The sequence below is a fragment of the Pteropus vampyrus genome, unplaced genomic scaffold (genome assembly GCF_000151845.1).
Source record: "Pteropus vampyrus isolate Shadow unplaced genomic scaffold, Pvam_2.0 Scaffold3, whole genome shotgun sequence".
NCBI classification, from domain to species: Eukaryota; Metazoa; Chordata; class Mammalia; order Chiroptera; family Pteropodidae; genus Pteropus; species Pteropus vampyrus.
Genome location: NW_011888784.1, coordinates 17,572,033 through 17,592,374, shown reverse-complemented (window position 1 = coordinate 17,592,374; position 20,342 = coordinate 17,572,033). Strand labels below are relative to the sequence as shown.

The window sequence follows — 20,342 nt, the reverse complement described above, 5'->3', positions numbered from 1 at the left end:
CAGTTTAAGAGAAATTTTAGGAGCAAACTTTAATCTAAGTATGTATTGTCTAGTCAGTCTTTATTCAAACTATGATTTGGTGAAGGGAAAAGAGGATTTCCTTTTTTTTTTTTTTTTTCCTTTTCAGTTGCAGGAAGCTGAGGGGAAAGTTCATCTTGTCCAAATAATCAGTTCTCTTAACTATGCTTAACATTCACACATATAACTCCAGGAAAAGAACCTGATTATGCACAGATTTTTAGTACTACTTATACAGAGTAAACTAAAGATGCTTAATATCTCCGTTCAGTTGAATGAACTTTTAATTAACACTTTCACAGTCAACTTATTCAACCTGGACAAGTCCTAAAGCAGCTTGTAAAATGTTGAAATTTCTCCTAAAATTGAGATACTATTCAGAAGACCAATTAATGCAGAAGACCAGTTAATGAGACTGACTGTACTATTAAAATATCACTACAAGACAGTCTTTCTAAAAGAAATTTCTTTGAAATTAAAAGAGAGAAAACAAATAAAACTGTCTTGATTTGTGGCACCATAATACAATTTAGGCAAATGACTATAAAGGATTTTGTAGAAGCATGTATGAATTTAAATAAAAAAAAATCAATTATGTTACAGTCTTAAATTTTTAGAAGAATCTAAAACTATTACCCACCTTAACATGCATTTTAAGAAAAAACATATATAGTTGAGAGATAAGAACTTCCTATTAGTGGTGTCTGTGTGTGGTATGTGTGTGTAGTTTACAGTGGCACCATGAAGAACTGTTGACACAATTTAATTCTTTAATTTTAAGTTTTTAAAATGAGAATACAGAGGATGCAAAAACTGACAATCAGCCGTCGAACGCTTTGAAGTAACACCTCAAGAGACAATGTGGGAACACTGCCATAGAGGACTATAATCATTCTCCCACAATAGTTAAACCTATTTACATCAATTCCACCATCATTAAATCAGTAGTTTGGCCTATTACTTAAATATTAACCTTTATGTGGTTCTAATGGATCATCATCTTTTACACAATATTTTAAAAAGACGGAGCAGCTACTGATTTCTAATTTTATATAATCTCTCCTTTAGCCCCTAAAAAGTCTACTAAATTAGTAAGAACCTTCTATAATTAAAAACAGTAAGTATTTTCTAGACATAGAAAAACATTTTAAGAATTAAAATGAACATAAAGAAAGGGGGCAGAATGGCGAAAATGAACAAATTATTTATTCATTTTGTAGTAATTTTCTCTTAAATACAATAGGTATATTCAAAAAGTACAAGCTGCTTTTCTATTGTGTTTAACCTATGTTTTCAAGAAACTTAAATATCTTTGTACAAAATCCTCATTACCTTTCTGCCCATACCTTCATATGTCCTAGAATAGACAGAATACCTAACAGTCCTGGCTCAAGCAGTAAAAGAACTTCCCAGTACACTTGGCAGGAGATACCCTCACCTTTAACAGGAAGTTAGCTGGAGGCAAAACCAGAGCTTGAGAGATTCGGTTTCCTGCTTTAGACTACAGGGATAATAAGCAGCAGCAGCAAAGTGAGATTAAGCAGGAAGCAATTTTACCTGTACTGAGATTAAGCAGGAAGCAATCTTACCTGTACCGTTGAGTGTAGTATTTTTATTCGTGTAAAGCCTGATCATATGTCCTATTGTTTTCACATTTTCTCTCAACATTATTCCTCGAGCTTGTACCATAAAGAGATATGTGTTGGCTATTAAAAAAAGAGAGACAGAGAATCTCATGATTCAGTTATGCTTTTTTTTTAATTTAATAAAATATTCAGATTGGGGACATTGCACAATAAACCCAAACTGACTCAATTAGGATGTCCAAAGGGAATACATAAACATAAAATCACTATTTCCTATTATCAAAAATTTACAAAAACGGTTTTTTTAAACAATAAAGATGAAAAAAATAAAGTAGTAACATCAAATAGAATGAGACTAAATGAACAAACTGAAATAATGAACTTCTTTATTGATAAATGATTTTCCACTATACATATACTTAGAAACTTCAAAGAGGAATTTTATTACAAGTATGCAATCATATAGTTATAAAATTCACTTCCTCTAATTCTATATTAATTCCCCCAAACCAAAACCTCCACCAAGGTGAGGATTCTTTACATACTTATAAATACATCATAAATCACCATAAATCACCATAATATCTAATATGGATATTCCTGCAAACTGTCAATGTGTTAGGTTGGTGTGGGGCAGGATTATCTAGAATCCATATCTATTTTGATAATTCCTAAGAGTTTATTACTTGAACTTTTATACTCCCTTTATATCTACCTATCAAGATTATAAAAGCAGATGAAATCGAATGGGCATTTTCCAAGTTGGTCAGTTTTATTCTTCGTGGTAAGTGCTTCAAAAACAAGCCCTTAATGTCTTCTTTTGGGAGAAACTGGTAGATTGACAAAGATTACAAAAATCTCTGCCTTTTGAGATGCCACACCTCCTCAGAGAGGCACAGAACTAAAGTCAAAAGATCCTTTCTTTCTTGGTCCTGATTCTGCTAGAGCAGTGCATAACTTTGGGCAACTGACTAGATCTCAGTGTCCTCATCTAAAAAAGGCAACATTACACTAGATGTTCTCTAAAGCCCCTTTTACTCTAAATTTTCCAAGCATAAAACCCAAAAATAATAAACTCCATTCAGACAAGAGAAGGAGGCTCATCATCATGAGAAAACCAAGAAAGTGCAAGGCTTAATGACTCAATTTTAAGATAAGCTATCTCTGAACAGTCATGATATTCTTGGAAAATGAATGCCAAATGAAAACACTGAAAATGACAACTAATTTTCTGGGCCCTGTTCTACTTCCTCAAGATAGTACAAAATGATGAGCAAAATGTATTGTTTACTACCTCCTTTCCTATTTTTTATGTAAACTAGAACTTGCTCAAATTACAAATGAGCACAAAGTAAATAAAACCAGTAGAGAAGCAGAGTAAAATAACACTTTTCCTGTCACCTTCAATTCATAATGGAGAAACAGAAATCCAGGTTTCATATAAGCATTACTTTATTTTTAAGAGCATGTTTACACTCTCTCTAGAAAGCAGTCCTATAATTAGATTTAACTTGTTTAGGCTTGAATTTATGATACTGGGTCACAAACACCACACGTTTTTACTACGTTTTTACTCTTGAGTGGACTTTAAAAAAAGAAAAGAGACAAAGTGAAAAACAAAAAGAATAGCCAACCAAAACTATGGGAAAATGTTTAATAAAAGCCAAACTAACATTAGCAATTCTACCTAAACCAAGATCTCAATTCAACTGAAATTATGCAGGAAAAAAAAACCATCAAGTAGATTACTAACACCAATTTGTTTACAACACCTTGTATCACTTAACCCTAAAGGTATACAAGAAACTTCTTAGCAGGGAAGTATACATCTTTATATTTGTTCTACATCAAAATGTAAAAAGAAGACATCTTGAAGTAGCAGAACTAAGCCAAAGGTCAAACCAAGGCCAATATTGTTTCTCAGACTTCAGAAAACAGTACTGACCTAAGCAAGAATATGCTTGGTAAAAATGTATGCACATTACTGTGTGTCCTGAAACCAGAATTTTTTTTAACAAAATAGCTTTTGATTTTAATTAATGTACCTACTCATATAAAGAAAATTGTTCGACATCTTGAAACCAAGTCAAATTTAAGTAGCAAGAAAAAGATCTGGATAGAAAAAATTAATCGAAGTCAAATTTTCCTAAAACTTTCAAACTATCAGGTTACAACACTGTTAAGAAAATAAAATGATTACTGATGGCGCCTGTGACAAAGGTGAACTATTTACCTAAATAATGCATCTTTGTTAGCTGTGGGAAGCTGTTATTTATGACAATACCTGCCAATAATGAATGCTCTCTCTCTCTTGATTTGAAAGCCAGTGGAGAAAAGGATCCTTGAAAATGAAAAAGACAACTAAAATAGATGATTTTGTTCTTTGTATCCTTGCACATCTCCTGACACCTCTACTCAGTGATACTCAGGTAAATGTGGCTGTCAAAAGCTGCTGAGTATCTACTGGGTGTAACGTGTCCCACTTGGAAAACTAGTACTTCAAATGGGTGCCAAAAGTCAAATGTAATGAGATAATAATTATCCCTATTGTGTCAGTGTCAGACTTTGGGCTGATCCTGAGTAATAAAGCCTTTTACCTTAAAAAAAAAGAAGAAAGAAAGAAAGAAAAAGATAAAAAGAATGCATCTACTATTCACTAGATCAATGGAGAAAACTATCGGAAAGTGAGACACCAACCTCTCCAAATGGGAAATCTATTAGTTTATTTTAAATCATGTACAGCTAATTGAGTTACATTCCTTAGGTTAATGGTCCTCACGGGTTTAATCCCTAAAGATCAAAACCCATTAGGGCATGAAGCTGTGTTTAAATGCTAACAGGAAGAACATGATGTGTCAAAGTGCTGCTAGGCACACTAAACCAGCAGGAGAATGGTCTGATCGTCTGATTTCCAAATATCATAAAACTTAACCCATAAGTTAACCCACACTCAAGTAACTATGTGCCTAATATCATTAATATAAAATGTGATGTCTTATTGGCAAGCTAATAAATTAGAGGAAACCCTTGTCTAAAATTTCTATTTCAACTTACAAGAAACTACATCTCAGAAAACAAATAGAGAAATCTTTCCCAGCCTTGCCCTCTGGTCTCAACACAACTCAGAAATACACTAAAAACTAACATTGCTTAATTAAAATCATGCCATGTGTTCTCTAATTTAATCTGCGATTTGCTTCTGCATTGAGAGACATAAATTTAACTTATTTATCAGTTCTACTTTCCAGGGGAAGAAAAACCACAACTTAAGAAAAAAAAAAAAAAACCCTTTAAAAATCAACAGTTTGCAACAGCTTCTAGGCATCCTATCCTGGGTTTATGAGGAAAGAAATTTATGAACTTGCCTCATTCTCAACTTAAGAAAACTAAGCAGTGCACTTGCTATTATTTGGTCTCCCCGCCCCTTTCCACATCCAGCTTTGTTCAGTGAAAGCACGGTAAGTATCCAAGACAAAGATTATGTGCCAGAATACAGTGATTTGGAAAGTTTTCCTGAGCTATGAAAGACTCAAACACAACATCTCTCTGATCCTGTGATCACATTCCTAACCGTTATGACACACTGCCACATTTTCCTTAACAAAAGGTAAGCCAAGTGAAGAGCCGATATTGAGGGAAATCATGTTGGTTAGGCATTCTGGCACGAAGTTATAAATATAAGACTGAGCTAAGAAAGAGGAGCTAGAAGTACAATTTGGGGAGACATTCATATCAAAGTAAAAGTGGGAACTATGGTGATAAATTACCACAGGAAAAATTATCTAGAAAGGAGATAAAGTGAAGTTCAGATGCGGATGTGGAGACAGACCACAAATAGGAGACACACAGATAAAAGACCACAAGATAAATTAGTCTGAGCTTGAACACATTGAAGGAGGAAGGGGAAACCGTCAACCATGTCAAATGCTGAAGAGGCTAAAAACAAAAACTAAGAAACAATAGCTTAAAAAAAAACAAAAAACAGATATTCAGTGAATACTCTGCCAGGCATCCTGAGAAGAGCTTTACATACACTAACCTATTTAATCCTTACAAGTAACCCTATAAGGTAGGTACTAATATTATTCCCATTTCACAGATAAAGAAATTGAAGCATGGAGTTAACTTGCTCAAGATCACATAGTTACTAACAAGTGGTAGAGCCACAAACCCATAGTTTGTCTCCACAGCATTTAGCTCTTTACCACCACACCATTACACCTCTTAAAAACGCTACTAGCAGGAGGTCATGGCCCATCTTTAAAAGAACAGTTTGGGGAAAGTAATGGAAACAAAAGGAAAATAGTTGAGTTAACTAGATAGTGACAAAATGAAAGCGGTTAAATTTCAGAAAAACTAAGTGAGAACAAGGTCAAAGGAAGTTTTTTTGGAACAAGATGGACCTGAGCATGACCATGGCCTGAGTAAGGGAGGAAAGAGTAAACTTCAATTTAAGGCACTAACAAAGTAAATGGAAGGAGGGAAAGAAAATATTTCCATTGATAGGACAGTATAAGCAGAGGCTCTGAGGTGCACGGGTACAGCACATATCCAGGGCCTAACAATCCAACAGAGTAGAATTGGGTAGCGATGGAAAATAAGTTGCAAAGGTCCAAGCAGATGGGTGGTTTGAAAAAAAAAAAAAATCAGAAAGGAGGGGGCGAGGACTAGAGGGCATTGTGAAGATTAGAAAATGTTTACAAGGTGAGAAAGTGCCAGAAGTGAAGGCTGGGAGGACTGTGGTCTGGAAAGGTGCAAGGGAGAACAGGCCACAGCTATGAGGGCACCCAGGGCATGTACATGCAGGTGAAGATGGAAGACAAGGACTTGACTTCCCAATGATCACCACAGGGACATGAGTGGGGGACAGTAGAGTGGGAACATTCTGAACTGAGTACTAACTGCTAAAATCACCCCAGGGTGCAGAATGCTGGGGGCCATAGGTTTCTAGAGAGAAATGAATTAACATTTACTGAGTACCTAAATTGGTCAAGCACTGAGTTAAATGCCATATATAAATACGTGCAAATATACACATATAAAATTATATTTGATTTAATGTTAATAACCACCTACGTGCAGCAGTTTGAATGGGGGCCCCAAAAAAGATATGTGCATATCCTCATTCCCAGACCCCATGAATGTTATCTCATTTGGAAAAGAAGTCTTTGCAGATAGAATTAAGGATCTTGAGATGAGAAGATCATCCTGGATTATCTGGGTGGGCCCTAAATCCAATGACAAGAGCTCAGAAAAGAGAAAGGCAGAGGGAGATTTTACACATACACACACACTCACACACACAAGAAAGCAATGTGAAGATGGAGGCAGAAATTGAAGTGATGTGGCCACCAGCCCAAGAAGCCAAAGAATGCCAAAAGGCACCTGAACCTGGAGGCAAGGAAGGATTCTTTTCTAGAGCCTTTAGAAGCAGCGTGGCCCTACCAACACCTTGATTTCAGACTTCTGGGCTCTAGAACTGTGAGATGATAAATTTTTGTGGTTTTGAGCCATTCAGTATGTGGTAATGTGTATAGCAGCCCTAATAAACTAATACAGCACCCCAGGATATAGCTACAACTTTCCCCATTATAAGATCAAAAATCAAACTCAGAATTAAATGACATAGGTAAAATTAAAAAATCAGGATTCAAGCACAGGTCTGAATGACTCTGATGGGCAGCAAGTTAGAAAAAGCAATTGTTGAAAGTCATAGAGAAGAGGGAGGGACAAAGAAAAAGAAAAATCTTCAATGTAAAAAGTTATGAGGGAAGTGACAATAGGAGGGATAAGCCAGTTTCCAACTAATGCAAGGGACAGGAGGAAGTCAAAGGGGCACTTAAAAGCTACAGGAGAGAAAATGGTTTCCCATATTATCTACACATTTTATAAGGAAATAAACAATATGAAAAAGGCAAATAATGCTTACACATACCATTTAACTTACAGGTATCTGAACCAGGTATCTCTGAATTTCTAAGAACTCACAATAATTTTTTTAAATATTTATTTCAGATGCTTAAAGGTTTTCTTCTTTCCACATCTAGCCCCTTGTTCCAGAAATTCCCAGAAATTACTCATCCAAACTGATAAAGCTAAATATATTATCTCCAATAATAATGTTATAAATCCCAGGATTAGGCCAAGGTCACACTATATATGACATATAGTTCATACTTTGCCTAAGACCAAAGTATAAAAAAATGACAAACTTCTAGGCTGTGCCAGGTTATAACACAAGTGATTCGCTTTATGTCCAAGTACTATTTAAATAGTGTATCTTACCATGGTGATAACTATTCAAAGCCAGGTATGGGCTCAAGGTAACCTGCGGTACAAATAATTACCAACCTATAATATCCTCCACCCCATCTTTCAAGTGAGTCATAGGCTGACTAATGAATAAAGAGAGTGAAAGAATTGTGTGTTCAGAATCCCATTTTATCAAGTAATCATATACAGTGCTCATATATGGTACAGATCTAGTTTAGACCTCAGCCAACAGCTCAAGCTTTGCTGATAGACACTAAAAATTAACAAGAAATTCTTTACAACAGGTGCTTTACCACTTCCACTCCGCAATTTAACAGTTTTAAATTATTTTTGAAGATTATTTGTGTTTGAATACTGATCAAATTTAAATATTTTAAAATAAAATGTGACTTTCCAATGATCTTATTAAAGATGTTCAGGGTGGAGATATGAATTTAACGTTTATTGAATACCTACCATTTGCCAAGCTATACCAGAAACTAAGGGGCCGTGGGGGTTCCTCTGTAAAAATCAAAACTCTGAAGAAGCAAAAACCGCCTAAAACATCAGAATTACTTTTGCAACAACCAGATCACCAGTTCAAGGTAGTTTGAACTTAGCTGATAATTCAAAAAAATAGACCCTGAACCTAGAAATATGAAAACTATCTAACACAAGCTAGCTATCAGCACTGCCATTTCTTCATTTACTATTATTCACTTAAAATAAATGCATAGCTTCTTTAAAGCATGACAGGAGCCCCAAAAGTTAAGAGTTATAAACCACACTGGAGAAAAGTAAAATTGGAAGGAAGTGAGGGAATCAGGAAAGGAAGAATGCAGGCAATAACATAGAGGTTTAAAATCAAATCAGTAGGGAAATTTACTTAATGAAATTACAGACGAAAAGATCAAACCATAAACAAACACCCCCCCCCCGGAAACATTATATAATTATGGAAAAATAATGATTTCGGAGTGCATAAGGTGAATGTGAAATGAATCTTGATCCCCTTAAGAATTATCTCATGAGAAAAAATAAAAGTGAGATCAATCCGAATTATATGTTTTACAATCATCACCAATTTCCATGTGTTTCCACAATTAAAATACCTTTTACAATTTCGATTTACTTATTCATGAAAGGAAAATAACTATAAAACAAGCAGGAGAGAAAGGACACTGAGTGGGAAATGAATTTCAAAGATTTCCAAAGCTAAAAAATATTTTCAAATCAATAAACAAGGCATCTTATAATTCTGTATCATAGGTCTCCTGATTCAAATGAAAATAAGGTCTAATTTTTCCTTTTCTGAGTTAAACTGGAAATAGCACTATAATTAGAAATGGCAATTTCTGAGCAATTAACTTAATTAACAGGAAGGCAATCTATATAACATGGTTTTAGTAAAGTTATAGTAAGACTAGCAAGCCTCGAATATTTAAAATATGAGATATTTCAGTCAAAATATGTACATTAACAAACCTCATATAGCCACTTAACTATAAAGATATTACAAAATGACTTTTCTATATGAAAAAACCCAAATGCTATATGAAATTTTGGGGAGTTTTTTCTTTGTTTGTTTTTAATTGAAGTATAATTGACATACATTATATTAGTTTCAGGTGTACAACATGATTCAACATTTGTATATATTACAAAACGATTGCCATACTAAGTCTAGGTACCACCTATTATACAGTTACAAATTTTTCTTGTAATAAAAACTTTTAAGATTTACTTTCTTGGCAAACTGGAAATAGCACTATAATTAGAAACGGCAATTTCTAATTTGGATAAATACATGGACATAGAATTTCATGAGCATCTTTTCACATGCCTGTTGGCCATTTGAATGTTCTCTTTGTAAAAACATCTGTTCAGATCCTCTACCCATTTTTAAATCAAATTGTTTCTTTATTATTGTTGCAGAAGTTCTTTATATATTTTGAATATTAACTCCTTATCAGATATGTAATTTGCAATATCTTCTCCCATTCAGTAGATTGCCCTTTCATTTTGTTGATTTCCTTTTCTATGCAGATTTTTAGTTTGAAGTAGTCCCATTTATTTTTGCTTTTGTTGCCATAAAAATATAGTTAAGACCAATGTCAAGGAGCTTACTGCCTGTTTTCTTCCAGGACTTTTATGATTTCAGGTCTTACATTTAAGTAATCCATTTTGAGTTAATTTTTGTGTATGGTATAAGATAGCGATCCAGTTTCATTCTTTGCATGTGGCTATCCAGTTTTCCCAACACCATTTATTGAAAAGATTGTCCTTTCCCCCACTGTATATTCTTACCTCCTTCATCATAAATTAACTGACCATATATGCATGGGTTTATTTCTGGGCTCTCTATTCTATCCCATTGATCTATGTGTCTGTTTTTATGCCAATACTATATTATTTTGCTTACTACCATTTGTAATATAGTTTGAAATCTGGAAGCATGATGCCTCCAGCTTTGCTCTTCTTTCTCAAGATTGTTCTGGTTGTTTGGGACTTTTGATCTTCCAATTTTTAGGATTGTTTGTTCTATTTCTGTGAAAAAAGCCATTAAAGTTTCAAAAGAGATTGCATTGAATCTGTCGATTCCTTTGGGTACTATGGACATTTTAACATTTTAATTCTTCTAATCTATGAGCACAAAACATCTTTCCATTTATTTGTCTTCGACTTCTTTCATCAATGTCATAGTTTTCAGTGTACAGGTCTTTCACCTCCTTGGTTAAATTCCTAGGTATTTTATTCTTTTTGATACAATTGTGAGATTTTCTTAATTTTTCTGACGGTTCAGTTTTAATGTATAAAAACACAACAGATTTTTGCATATTGATTTTGTACCCTGCAACTTTACTGAATTCATTTATTAGTTTTAACAGTTTTTTGGTAGAATCTGTAGTTTTCTGCATACAAAATTATGTCATCCACAAATGGTGATAGTTTTACATCTTCCTTTCCAATTTGGATGCTTTTCTTTCTTTCTCCTGCCTAATTGCTCTGGCTAAGACTTCCAATACTATGCTAAAACAAAAATAGAAAGAGTGGGCATCCTTGTCTTGTTCCTGATTTTAAAGGAAAAGCTTTCAGTGTTTTCACTGTTGAGTATAATGTTAGCTAGCAGCATGTCATATATGGCCTTTATTATGTTCAGGTATGTTCAGTCTACACCCACTTGGTCAAAAGGTTTATCATAAAGGGATGTGGATTTTATCAAATGCTTTTTCTGTATCGATTGAAATGATTTTTATGTAATTTTGTAATGTGGCATATCACACTGATTGATCTGCAGATGTTGAACCATCCCTAGAATAAATCCCCCTTGATCATGGTGTATGATCCTTTTACTGTATTGTTGAATTTGGTTTGCCAATATTTTACTGAGGATTTGTGTATCTGTATTAATCAGAGATATTGTCTTGTAATTTTCTCTTTTTGTGGTGTTTTGTGGTTTTTGTGGTGCTCCCTCTTCTTCGATGTTTTAAGAGAATTTGAGAAGGCTAGGTATCAAATCTTCTTTGAATACTTGATAGAATTCACCAGTGAAGTCATCTTGTCCTGGACTTTTGATTTTTGAATATTGATTCAATCTCCTTACTAGTAATCAGTCTATTCAGATTTTCTATTTCTTCATGAATCAATTTTGGAAGATTCCATAACTGTTCCTAGTGGTCTCTTATGATCTTTTATATTTCTTTGGTATCAGTTGTAATTTCTCCTTGCGTGTCTGCTCTTGTTTACTTGAGTCCCCTTTTTTTCTTGGTGAGTCTAGCTAAAGGTTTGTCAATTTTGTTTATCTTTTCAAAGAACATTCTTTAAGCTATCTTTCCTCTTTTAACTGAGGATGGGTTTTGCTGTAGCTTAAACCAAACTCTACCAAGTTCTGCTATAATCAAAAGCAAGTATGCGTATGAAACATAACAAATCAAGTTGGTCCAACATAGGATTTACATGCTAGAGAAAAATAAAATAGGGTGCTATTTTATTTATTCCGGTTATTACTAGGTATTTTTACCTCATTTCGTGGTTCCAAGAAATGAGGTAAAAATACCTAGTAATAACCGGAATAAACTCAATTTTCCAATGGCATGTTAATGGCATTGTAGGCAATTTCAATAAAAACCTACTTTCAACCTTCAATTGACCTCATCTTCAACTCAAATCACAATATTACTGATATATTATTCACTTTATTACCCTGATAAAAGACAGAAAATGGAAAGAAAAGGTCTTTTAAATATTAAATCATTGTGTCCTCTAAAAATTAAGGAAAAAAAAAAAACCAGATTCAAAGGGAAAATGGAAATAAAAAGAGAAAAAAGAGAGATGAAAGAAATGACAAGGACAGCTGTTCTGATAAACTGCAGTCAGAGGCAGTGGTGACAACAGTCGGCTTGGGAAGAGGCCAGGAAAATTGACCAAAAGGAGAACACTGTAAACACACAAAGCCTGAGGGGCTCTTGACTTTCTAAGAACTCTGAAACATGACCTAGGAAATCCAAGCTCTAGAAAAATCACTCTGCAATGCACCTCCTTCCACTTGTCTCACCTCAGCTACCCACCCACCTCCATGTTTTTATCTAGGTTAAAACAAACATGAAAGGCAGGCTTGAAAGAGAAAGCGAGTCACAAAATGAAGTGTGGGTGGAAAAAGAGACAGGTGGAGGCATCTTTTCCAGACAGCAGGTTTGAAACCCTCAGCTCGAAAACATGTAATGAAAGGAGTAATTATAAGGCCACGTATTTCATTCTTTGCAGCTCAGTTAGAATGGTTTGGTTTCTTGGACAATGAGCAGAAAATCTGCCTTCTTGAAATTACTCTCATTGTATTTGAAGCTATGCAAAAAAAGTTTCATCTCTCCTCTATATGGCATCCTTTTAAGCTGAAGAAGAGAGAGCTCATATTTCCCCCCAAATATTTAATTTTCCAGGGGAACAATAATTAGTTCCTTCAACTCAAGCACAATGTAGTAAGATATTCCAAGGTGTACATTTCACTTATTCCAAAAAGTGTCCATTTCAGCTCCTTCAATAGTAATGTGTGACTTTTGGCAAGTGACTATATTTGGGAGCCTGTCTTTCCTTCTCTTTCTTTACAAGGTTATCCTGCTAGCACGGGGTTGGAGGAATGGTAGGGACACCTGCATGGAGCTCCAACAATGGACAAAACGGTGGGCTTTCTTTGGCATTTTGCTCCTAGGGTTTCTCTGCACACAGCTTTGGCTCCAGAGACACGGGCCTGTGTCCAAGGTTCCCACGGCCCTGGACCCTTGGCCAGAGGAGCACATGTAGGGGCTCTGGTGGGGAGAGAAGCAGCCACAGCTGAGACCACCAGAGACCAAGACCTACAGCACAAACACCTTGAGAAACCTTATAGTACCTCCTGCGATAAACAGGCTGGTCCCAGGGTGAGTGAGAAAATTACCTACCCTTTATAACCCTGGCTCAAGAGGAAAATGTACTCTGTTCCCAAATTCCACACAGTATTTGGAATACCTACCATATATGGAGACTACAAACCTAGATTAGGAGTTTTTCTTTTAAAAGTATCCACAGACATGGCTATTTTACCTTTAATAAACATTAAAAGGCAGTAATGATAAACACGGCTGCAGAATAAATACATCAGTATTTCATTCACCAGTATTTCATTGTTCGATACACCTCAAATTTATTCAAAAAAGAATAACATGGAGAATGGTATTTAGCATTGTCAGATTTTAATGAACCAACTTTCCCTTAAAAAATACCTCATTTCCCACAAGACCAGAGGATTTAGATTCACTTGTGCTGAAACAACACATCTGAGTTACATATGCTGCTCAAGAATGGCAATCTGAGTGTTGTAGGCAGTTTCTAAGAAGGACTCCCCATCCCTCTGGGTGTAGAATGAACCTAGTGACTCTTTTCTGATAAAGAAAATATGGCAAAGAAAATATGGAGCGGCCCATGTGTCAAGGAACTGACTGAATCCTCCAGCCAACAACCTTGAAGAATTGAGGTCCTCAGTCCGACAACCCTCAAAATCATGTGGGTCAACTTGGAAGCAGATCCTCCTCCAATGGAGCCTTCGACCACAGCCCTGACCAATACTTTGTAGCCTAGTAAGAGACATTGAACCAGGGGCACCCAGACGAACCATGTCCAGATTCCTGGCCCACAGAAACTATGAGATAATACATATTTATTGTTTTAAGTCCTTAAATTTGGAGGTAATTTGTTACAGAGTCTAAATAGATAACTACTACTCTACCCAATCCTGGCATTTTCTCCATTGCTCCTAATCTCTTCCATATTCTCCCAAACTAACATCCAACATCAGAAGAGCATTGATGAGTCAGCTGGTGAGAGAACAAACTGGAGCTGCCATATCAAAGGAAGTAATTTAATCAGGAACATTCAGTCAATCAACAATTCTCTCCTAAGTTTTCTGAATGTGCTAAGGGAAAAATCAAATCTCTTAACCCAGTCTAGGAAACAGTTCACTCTATACTAAGATCTGTTCACATAAACAGAGCCCCTCACTTTAACAGATAACTCAGTCACCCACTAAATCAGAGATGAACTCCCTCAACTTCCCTCTCCATATACATCTAATTTTTGCTATCATAAACATCTTTATCTGCTCCTCTCCCATCTCAAAATTAATTTACCTACACATTTGATCTCACTCCCTCTACCCAGTCTCCCTGATTCCAATCTTGCTCCCTTCGATGCGTTCATACTTGTATAGCCTAAATATTTCTACGATGCAAATCTGATCATGTCACTCTCCCACTTAAAATTTAAGCTCATTGGTTTGACACCGTCCTTAAGTTAAAGAACAAGTTCTCAAAACCAGCCTACAAGGATGTGTATAACTAGAGCAAGATTTATCTCCTGGGTTCAGCCCCGACCCCTGTTGGATTTTATCTGTGGCTACCTTCTCTTCAGCCTCCACAAGCTCTCCTTGGGCAGCCATCTAAACTTTCCATGTTGTCAACCAACCACACTGACTCCCACTTGGGACTGGGAAATCAAGAGGGTAGCAGAGCCTCATGAGAAACTTTTCAAACTACACATGGTTCTCCTTCATATGCTGATTTAACCCCTATCATTCCACATTTAAGAGAAACTGAGTGAGTCACTTCTGCCTGCGGGAGTTAGTTTTATTACTCAGGTGTGTCAGGGGGAGAAATAGATAGGTATCACTCACTTATATGCTGAAGACAACCAAATTTCTCTCCTGTTAGACATTTTTCCTGGGCTCTAAACCCTTATTTCCATCTGCCTCTCTACTGACAAGTTCTTCCTGGATATTTTACTGGCAACCCAATTCAATTTCTCTAAAACCAAAATAGCCCCCTCAAGGCATGCCATTCTATATTCCCTATTAGCAGCAGCTTGCTCACATAAGCTAGAATATGAGCATTGTCTTAAAGCATCTCCCTTTCCTTCAATGCCCCACTCACATTCTCTCAACTCTGCCCTGATCCAACTATATCACCTTGATTGGGTTCTAATCTTCTATTGCCTGGGCTACTAAAATAACTTCCTACCTGGTCTCCCTGTCACTGGTTTTGCCCTTCATAACCTGTACTCCATGCTAGAACAATTGCTCTAAAATAGAGAATTTCATTATCTCCCTTTTCAAAAGTTTGGATGGTTCCTGCTACTCAAAGGACAAAAATTTTAACATGGGATGCGTGGCTAGGAAGAAAGGTCCAAAGGAAAGAAATGCCCAAATCCATGGCCCAAGTCCAAAAAAAAAAAAACCCTGAAAGAAGTGGTGTAGATCAGAGTGCTTGGTGATGAAAGAAACAAAAGGACCTTTGAAATACAAAGCAGACTGTAACAGATCAAAAAGAACACAACCAGGCTTACCCAACCAGGGCCAGGAGACTAAAAAACTTCAATAAGAAAGCTACAGGGCAACTAGCTACCTTGTGAGCTAGCCAAGAGAAACCCAGTCAAAGGTCAGGGGCCTCTGAACAAGGCCCTAAGGCACCCTCTCTCACAACACCTATGCTTGCACATATAACCCCACACCTTGACCACCCATCACCACCACCACCAGTTCCAGCAGGGCACAAACCCCCTGGAGGCCTGAATAACAAAGCACTTGGCCAGGTAATTCCTTCAAAGGGTCCATAGGAATTCAGACCAAAGTGGCCCAACCGGATTCCACCTCAACTCAAATAATAAAACAGCCTGTTCAGCTGTCTAGGAGAAGATAGGGCCTCCTGTGAGTCAAATGGACAGTGACATCCCCACTCCCAGGGGAGTTACGCAGTTGTCCCCACAATATCACCCCACTGATAACAGGCACATAAACTGCTTTCTTACCCATAGATAGCTTCAAGAAAGCTGTGTGAGCCAAGACCAGTTTCTCTCTGCCACAAAATTTAGGGACCTCAAGCACCAGAACACTAGGCTGGGTGGGGGAACCCAGAGGCTTTTCCCAATCTGCCCCCACCTACCACCCTACACTGTAACTGGTAGCCAGATGGAAATAATCCTATTTTCTGGAACCTACCTTTGGTTACGCTGTTCCTTCTGACTAGAATCCCTTTGCTCAGTCCAGATAAATCCTATCCATCCTCAATGGCCCACTCCAACCACCATCTTCTCTGGAAATCTTTACCCAGCCCTCACTGCATGCTTTCTCCAAGGACTTGCTGCAGCTCTTTCATGATGCTCACCCCATTGTAGATTGAGGAAAGGAACTGCATCTTAGTCATCTCTCCATCTTCCATGCCTCAGACAACATCCAGCCTATCTGAGGTGCTCTGTTCATGTTTGCTGAATCAATCTCTTTTGATACTATCACAGGAAAATGACTATGTTGTTTTGGAAGTTATACTAGGAACTGTTTCATACTAAATGGAATTCCAATCTCAATCCAGCCAGGTCAAGACCTTGGACGGAAACTTTACTCATCTGTTTTCAATCAAGCACAAAGGTGGAAATAGAATGAGAAATGATTCATGGCTCCTGCCTTTACTGGGTGGGCTAGGGCAATTTGTCCATGGACTTCCAGGGGAAAGAGGGGAAGGGATGTCTACTGACCAATTTCCCTTTACGGTACTAAAGTTCATAATATAAAGACTATCCCTGTGTTTCCTGCATGAATTAGAATTTCAAGGGAAATGTTTCAAATTATTCTTAAAATAATTAGCTTTGAGTCTGATGGGCCTCATTGCAAATTAAGCCAAAATAGCCAAAAAAATGTTGAGCAATGTGAGAAAACATTAGAAACTAAACAGATTACACTATCTGCAACTATGTGGTACCACCTGCTCAGAAGGAAGAGATGGAGAAAAGGAAGAACACAGGTGAAGGAGACTAAGGAAAAGTAAAATATTAGAAAGACTGCCTGGGAAAGGCACGTGACAAAAATACGTCTCTAGATAGAAAAGATGGGGAAAAATAATTGATGTCTACTAACAGGTTGATGTGGATAGGAGTAATAGAATCACTTAACAGAAGAGATTCAAAATATTTACATTAATAAAGTGATCTCTTATACAACATATATTTTAATCATAAGAAAATTTTGCACCAAGATGTAAAATACGAATTATTTCAATAAGATTCTATGTACCTATAATGTAAACTAGTTATAAGAACCTAATTAGTTTTGAGTATATCTCATTAATAAGAAATCTATGATGAAACAGAAAGTATGCATAAGGCGTTTCTGAAGCATACCAAAAGTACCATGGTTGTTTTAAAAATCAAACTGTGCAACTGATTGTTGCATTGTGAGCTGAACTGGCCACATTTTTCATGGAACATCATTTTCACTTAAAAGAAATGACGAAAGATAATTATTTAGATTTCTGTATTTGACCTGCATTTTCCCAAAAATGAACAGTGAGCCTGACACTTCAAGGAAAATAGACAGTTATTTGTAACCAATGATAAAATTCGAGCTTTCAAGCAAAAATGTGAAATTTGGAAAACTGCTTCCTGAATCTTAAAATAAATAAGGAGGCTTTTTTTTTCTGCTTACTCACATTGGGTTCGGGAAATTAATTTTGTTTAATAAACTGATAGCACTTTATAAGTTCTGGTTTTCATTCTTACTGGCTTTAATAATTTTCTAAAGGTATAAATTGTAAGACCCATCAAAACAATAGTTTACTCTGTCAACCTAAGAAAATTGCCTAATTTTTTATGACATGTCAGTAATTGTTCTGTGGCAAACATTAACATACAAATAAGAAAAATATATTAGTATTTCATGTCGATTCAATTTTAAGAATCTATAGATAATATATTAATGCATTAAAAGAAATGACTATCAAATAATGGCTGGAATTCTGATTTCTTTTTGTTAGCTTTTTGAGTAACATAACTTTAACCAAAATACCAAAAATATTTAAAGAAAAAAAAAGTTAGATCTAACTGTAAAAAAAAAATTCTCCAAAATCTGTTAAATATCTAATAAAATAACATCCCCCAAAGATGTCCAATCTTTAAAGAGCTACATGAGAAAATAAAAATTATTACAGAATGAGGAGGTAATTTATAAGATTTCCAAAATGGCAGAGGATTTTAAGAAAAGCCTGCTGAATATTTTGGTTAACTACTCTCAAATCCACTGAGCTGTCACTGTCATTCTACTACAGGCTTCAAGGTCTGTCTTATTTAGCCCAATGAAAAAAAGGTGCATTACAGGAAAATAATATGTTAAAATATTCATACTTCATACTTTAAGCTCAAACTTCTATTTTGGGATACATCAGTGCTCCAACAATTTGTCTTCTCAAGCATTATCTGAACTCATGTATCTTACTTGAATCCATAAATTTAATCAAGAAAAAGTCAGGTCGTACACCTAAAACTAATATAATATCATATGTTAACTATTTTAATAAAAATTAATAAAAATAAGATGTAAAGATTAATTCAGTGCATATTTTTCTATTTTGAGTACTGAAATAAATTAAAATGTTTAATAAATTAAAATGTTTCAAAGTATTTCATTTAAAAAAAAGTCAGTTATTTTAGGAAATTAAATGGTCTCAATGAGGTTTACTTCTTCCTCCCCCAATATCCGCGCCTCCCTCCTCCCGCAATTTATTACAATACTCTATTACCACACAAGACAATGCCTTGATAATAATTCCATCTCAAAAGTCTGCAGGTGTTTTCACACTGTACCCATTCCCTTTGTAGCTAACTCAAGAGAAGAAATGACACTGGCTTAAAAGACTACTAGTATCTAAAAAGAAACGATAGAAGATGCACACTGTTACTAAGTAATTTAACGTTAAATACATAATAACCAGGAAAAACTCGGAAAAGTTTTGGAAATAAAATGTTTTAATATCCATAAGAAATGCCTATCTTTTATTCATTAGAATGCTACATTGGCACCTTTTCAACCAAGGGGGGCTGAGAAATTGGGATATTTAATCAAGAAGCCAATTCAAGCAGATTATATAAATCTAATTTGGACCAAAGGCCAAACAATAGGTTAAAAATTTAAACTACAAACTATCTTACATAATTGTTATTTTAATCATTCTTTTATCTCAGAAGTCATCTTAACAGGTAGCAGAAGCTAATTACCCTTTAAAAGCAGACCTAAGCAGATTAAATAATGGAGCATTGTTTTTACAAGACAACTCATCGCCTGAAAATTCCTGAAGTATAGCACAAATGTTCACTGACCCCATTCTAAAAAAGTGACCTAGAACACTAGAATACGGACATTCTTGAACTCAATCACATTTCCTGCTCTTGGTCTCTCCATCATATTTTTACAACCAGTTATTATAGCTGAGCGTGTTTGAATAAAAGTACGATTAAGCACTGAGTTTAAGCTTAAAACTTGATATTAGATGGATAAAGCTGTCATGAATACTCATGAAAGCGAATAGGGCACCTGGGGCCATCGTCCGTAATTTTGCTATGTCCATTTAATGCAGTCGTTAAGTTACTTAAACGTGCATTAACAAAACTCAAGATACAAAGGCCATGCCCGGAAGCAGTTCATTTGACACTTCTGAAATAACATTTCAAATAAAATGCTTTCTGCCGGGCCTGTTTACACAGTTTCCAAATCCCTAAGTAACATTCTGCGTTTCTTCCAGTGTGACCATGGGAAGTGAGGGTGTGTCTCTGTGCTTACCGATGCCCGGAGCCACATAGATGAAGTATAGACAAGATGAGGAGAGGGAGAAGAAGAAGATGAAGGCGAGCAGGGAGCGATTGGAGACCCGCATCATCCGCCTGAGCACAGACATCTTCCTCTTCCCGGCCGGCAGCTCGGGCTGCGCTCTCCGGCCGGACATGCGGGCAACGTCCAGGCCCTAAACTTCCATGAATGTGCTAAGAACCCCGAGACTGCAACGGGGTCCACGCGGGGAGCCTCTGGGGAGAGGGCTCGAGCAGGAAGAAAGAAAGTGGAGGGAGCGGACAAAATGAATGGGAGGCCGGGGAGGGGAGGCGCGGGAGGACGAGAGCGCCGGGGTGGAAACCGGAGAGGAG

General features: G+C 36.2%; 1 protein-coding gene across 4 annotated transcripts in view; it reads right to left on the bottom strand.

Annotated features, from left to right (window-relative positions):
- B4GALT6 (beta-1,4-galactosyltransferase 6) overlaps positions 1–20,336 on the bottom strand; it is a 61,607-nt gene extending 41,271 nt beyond the window's left edge. For 2 of the 4 annotated variants that reach the window (XM_011361932.2, XM_023531819.1), the window contains exons 1-2: positions 19,984–20,336; positions 1,608–1,724 (exon numbers count right to left, since the gene is read on the bottom strand). In XM_011361932.2, the coding sequence (XP_011360234.1) occupies positions 1,608–1,724; positions 19,984–20,146 (280 nt within the window). In that variant the 5' untranslated portion in view covers positions 20,147–20,336. Of the gene's footprint in view, positions 1–1,607; positions 1,725–16,377; positions 16,494–16,543; positions 16,734–19,983 lie in introns of those variants that run through there. The other 2 variants (XM_023531821.1, XM_023531820.1) reach the window with 2 other exon arrangements.
- Positions 20,337–20,342: the final 6 nt, after the last annotated feature.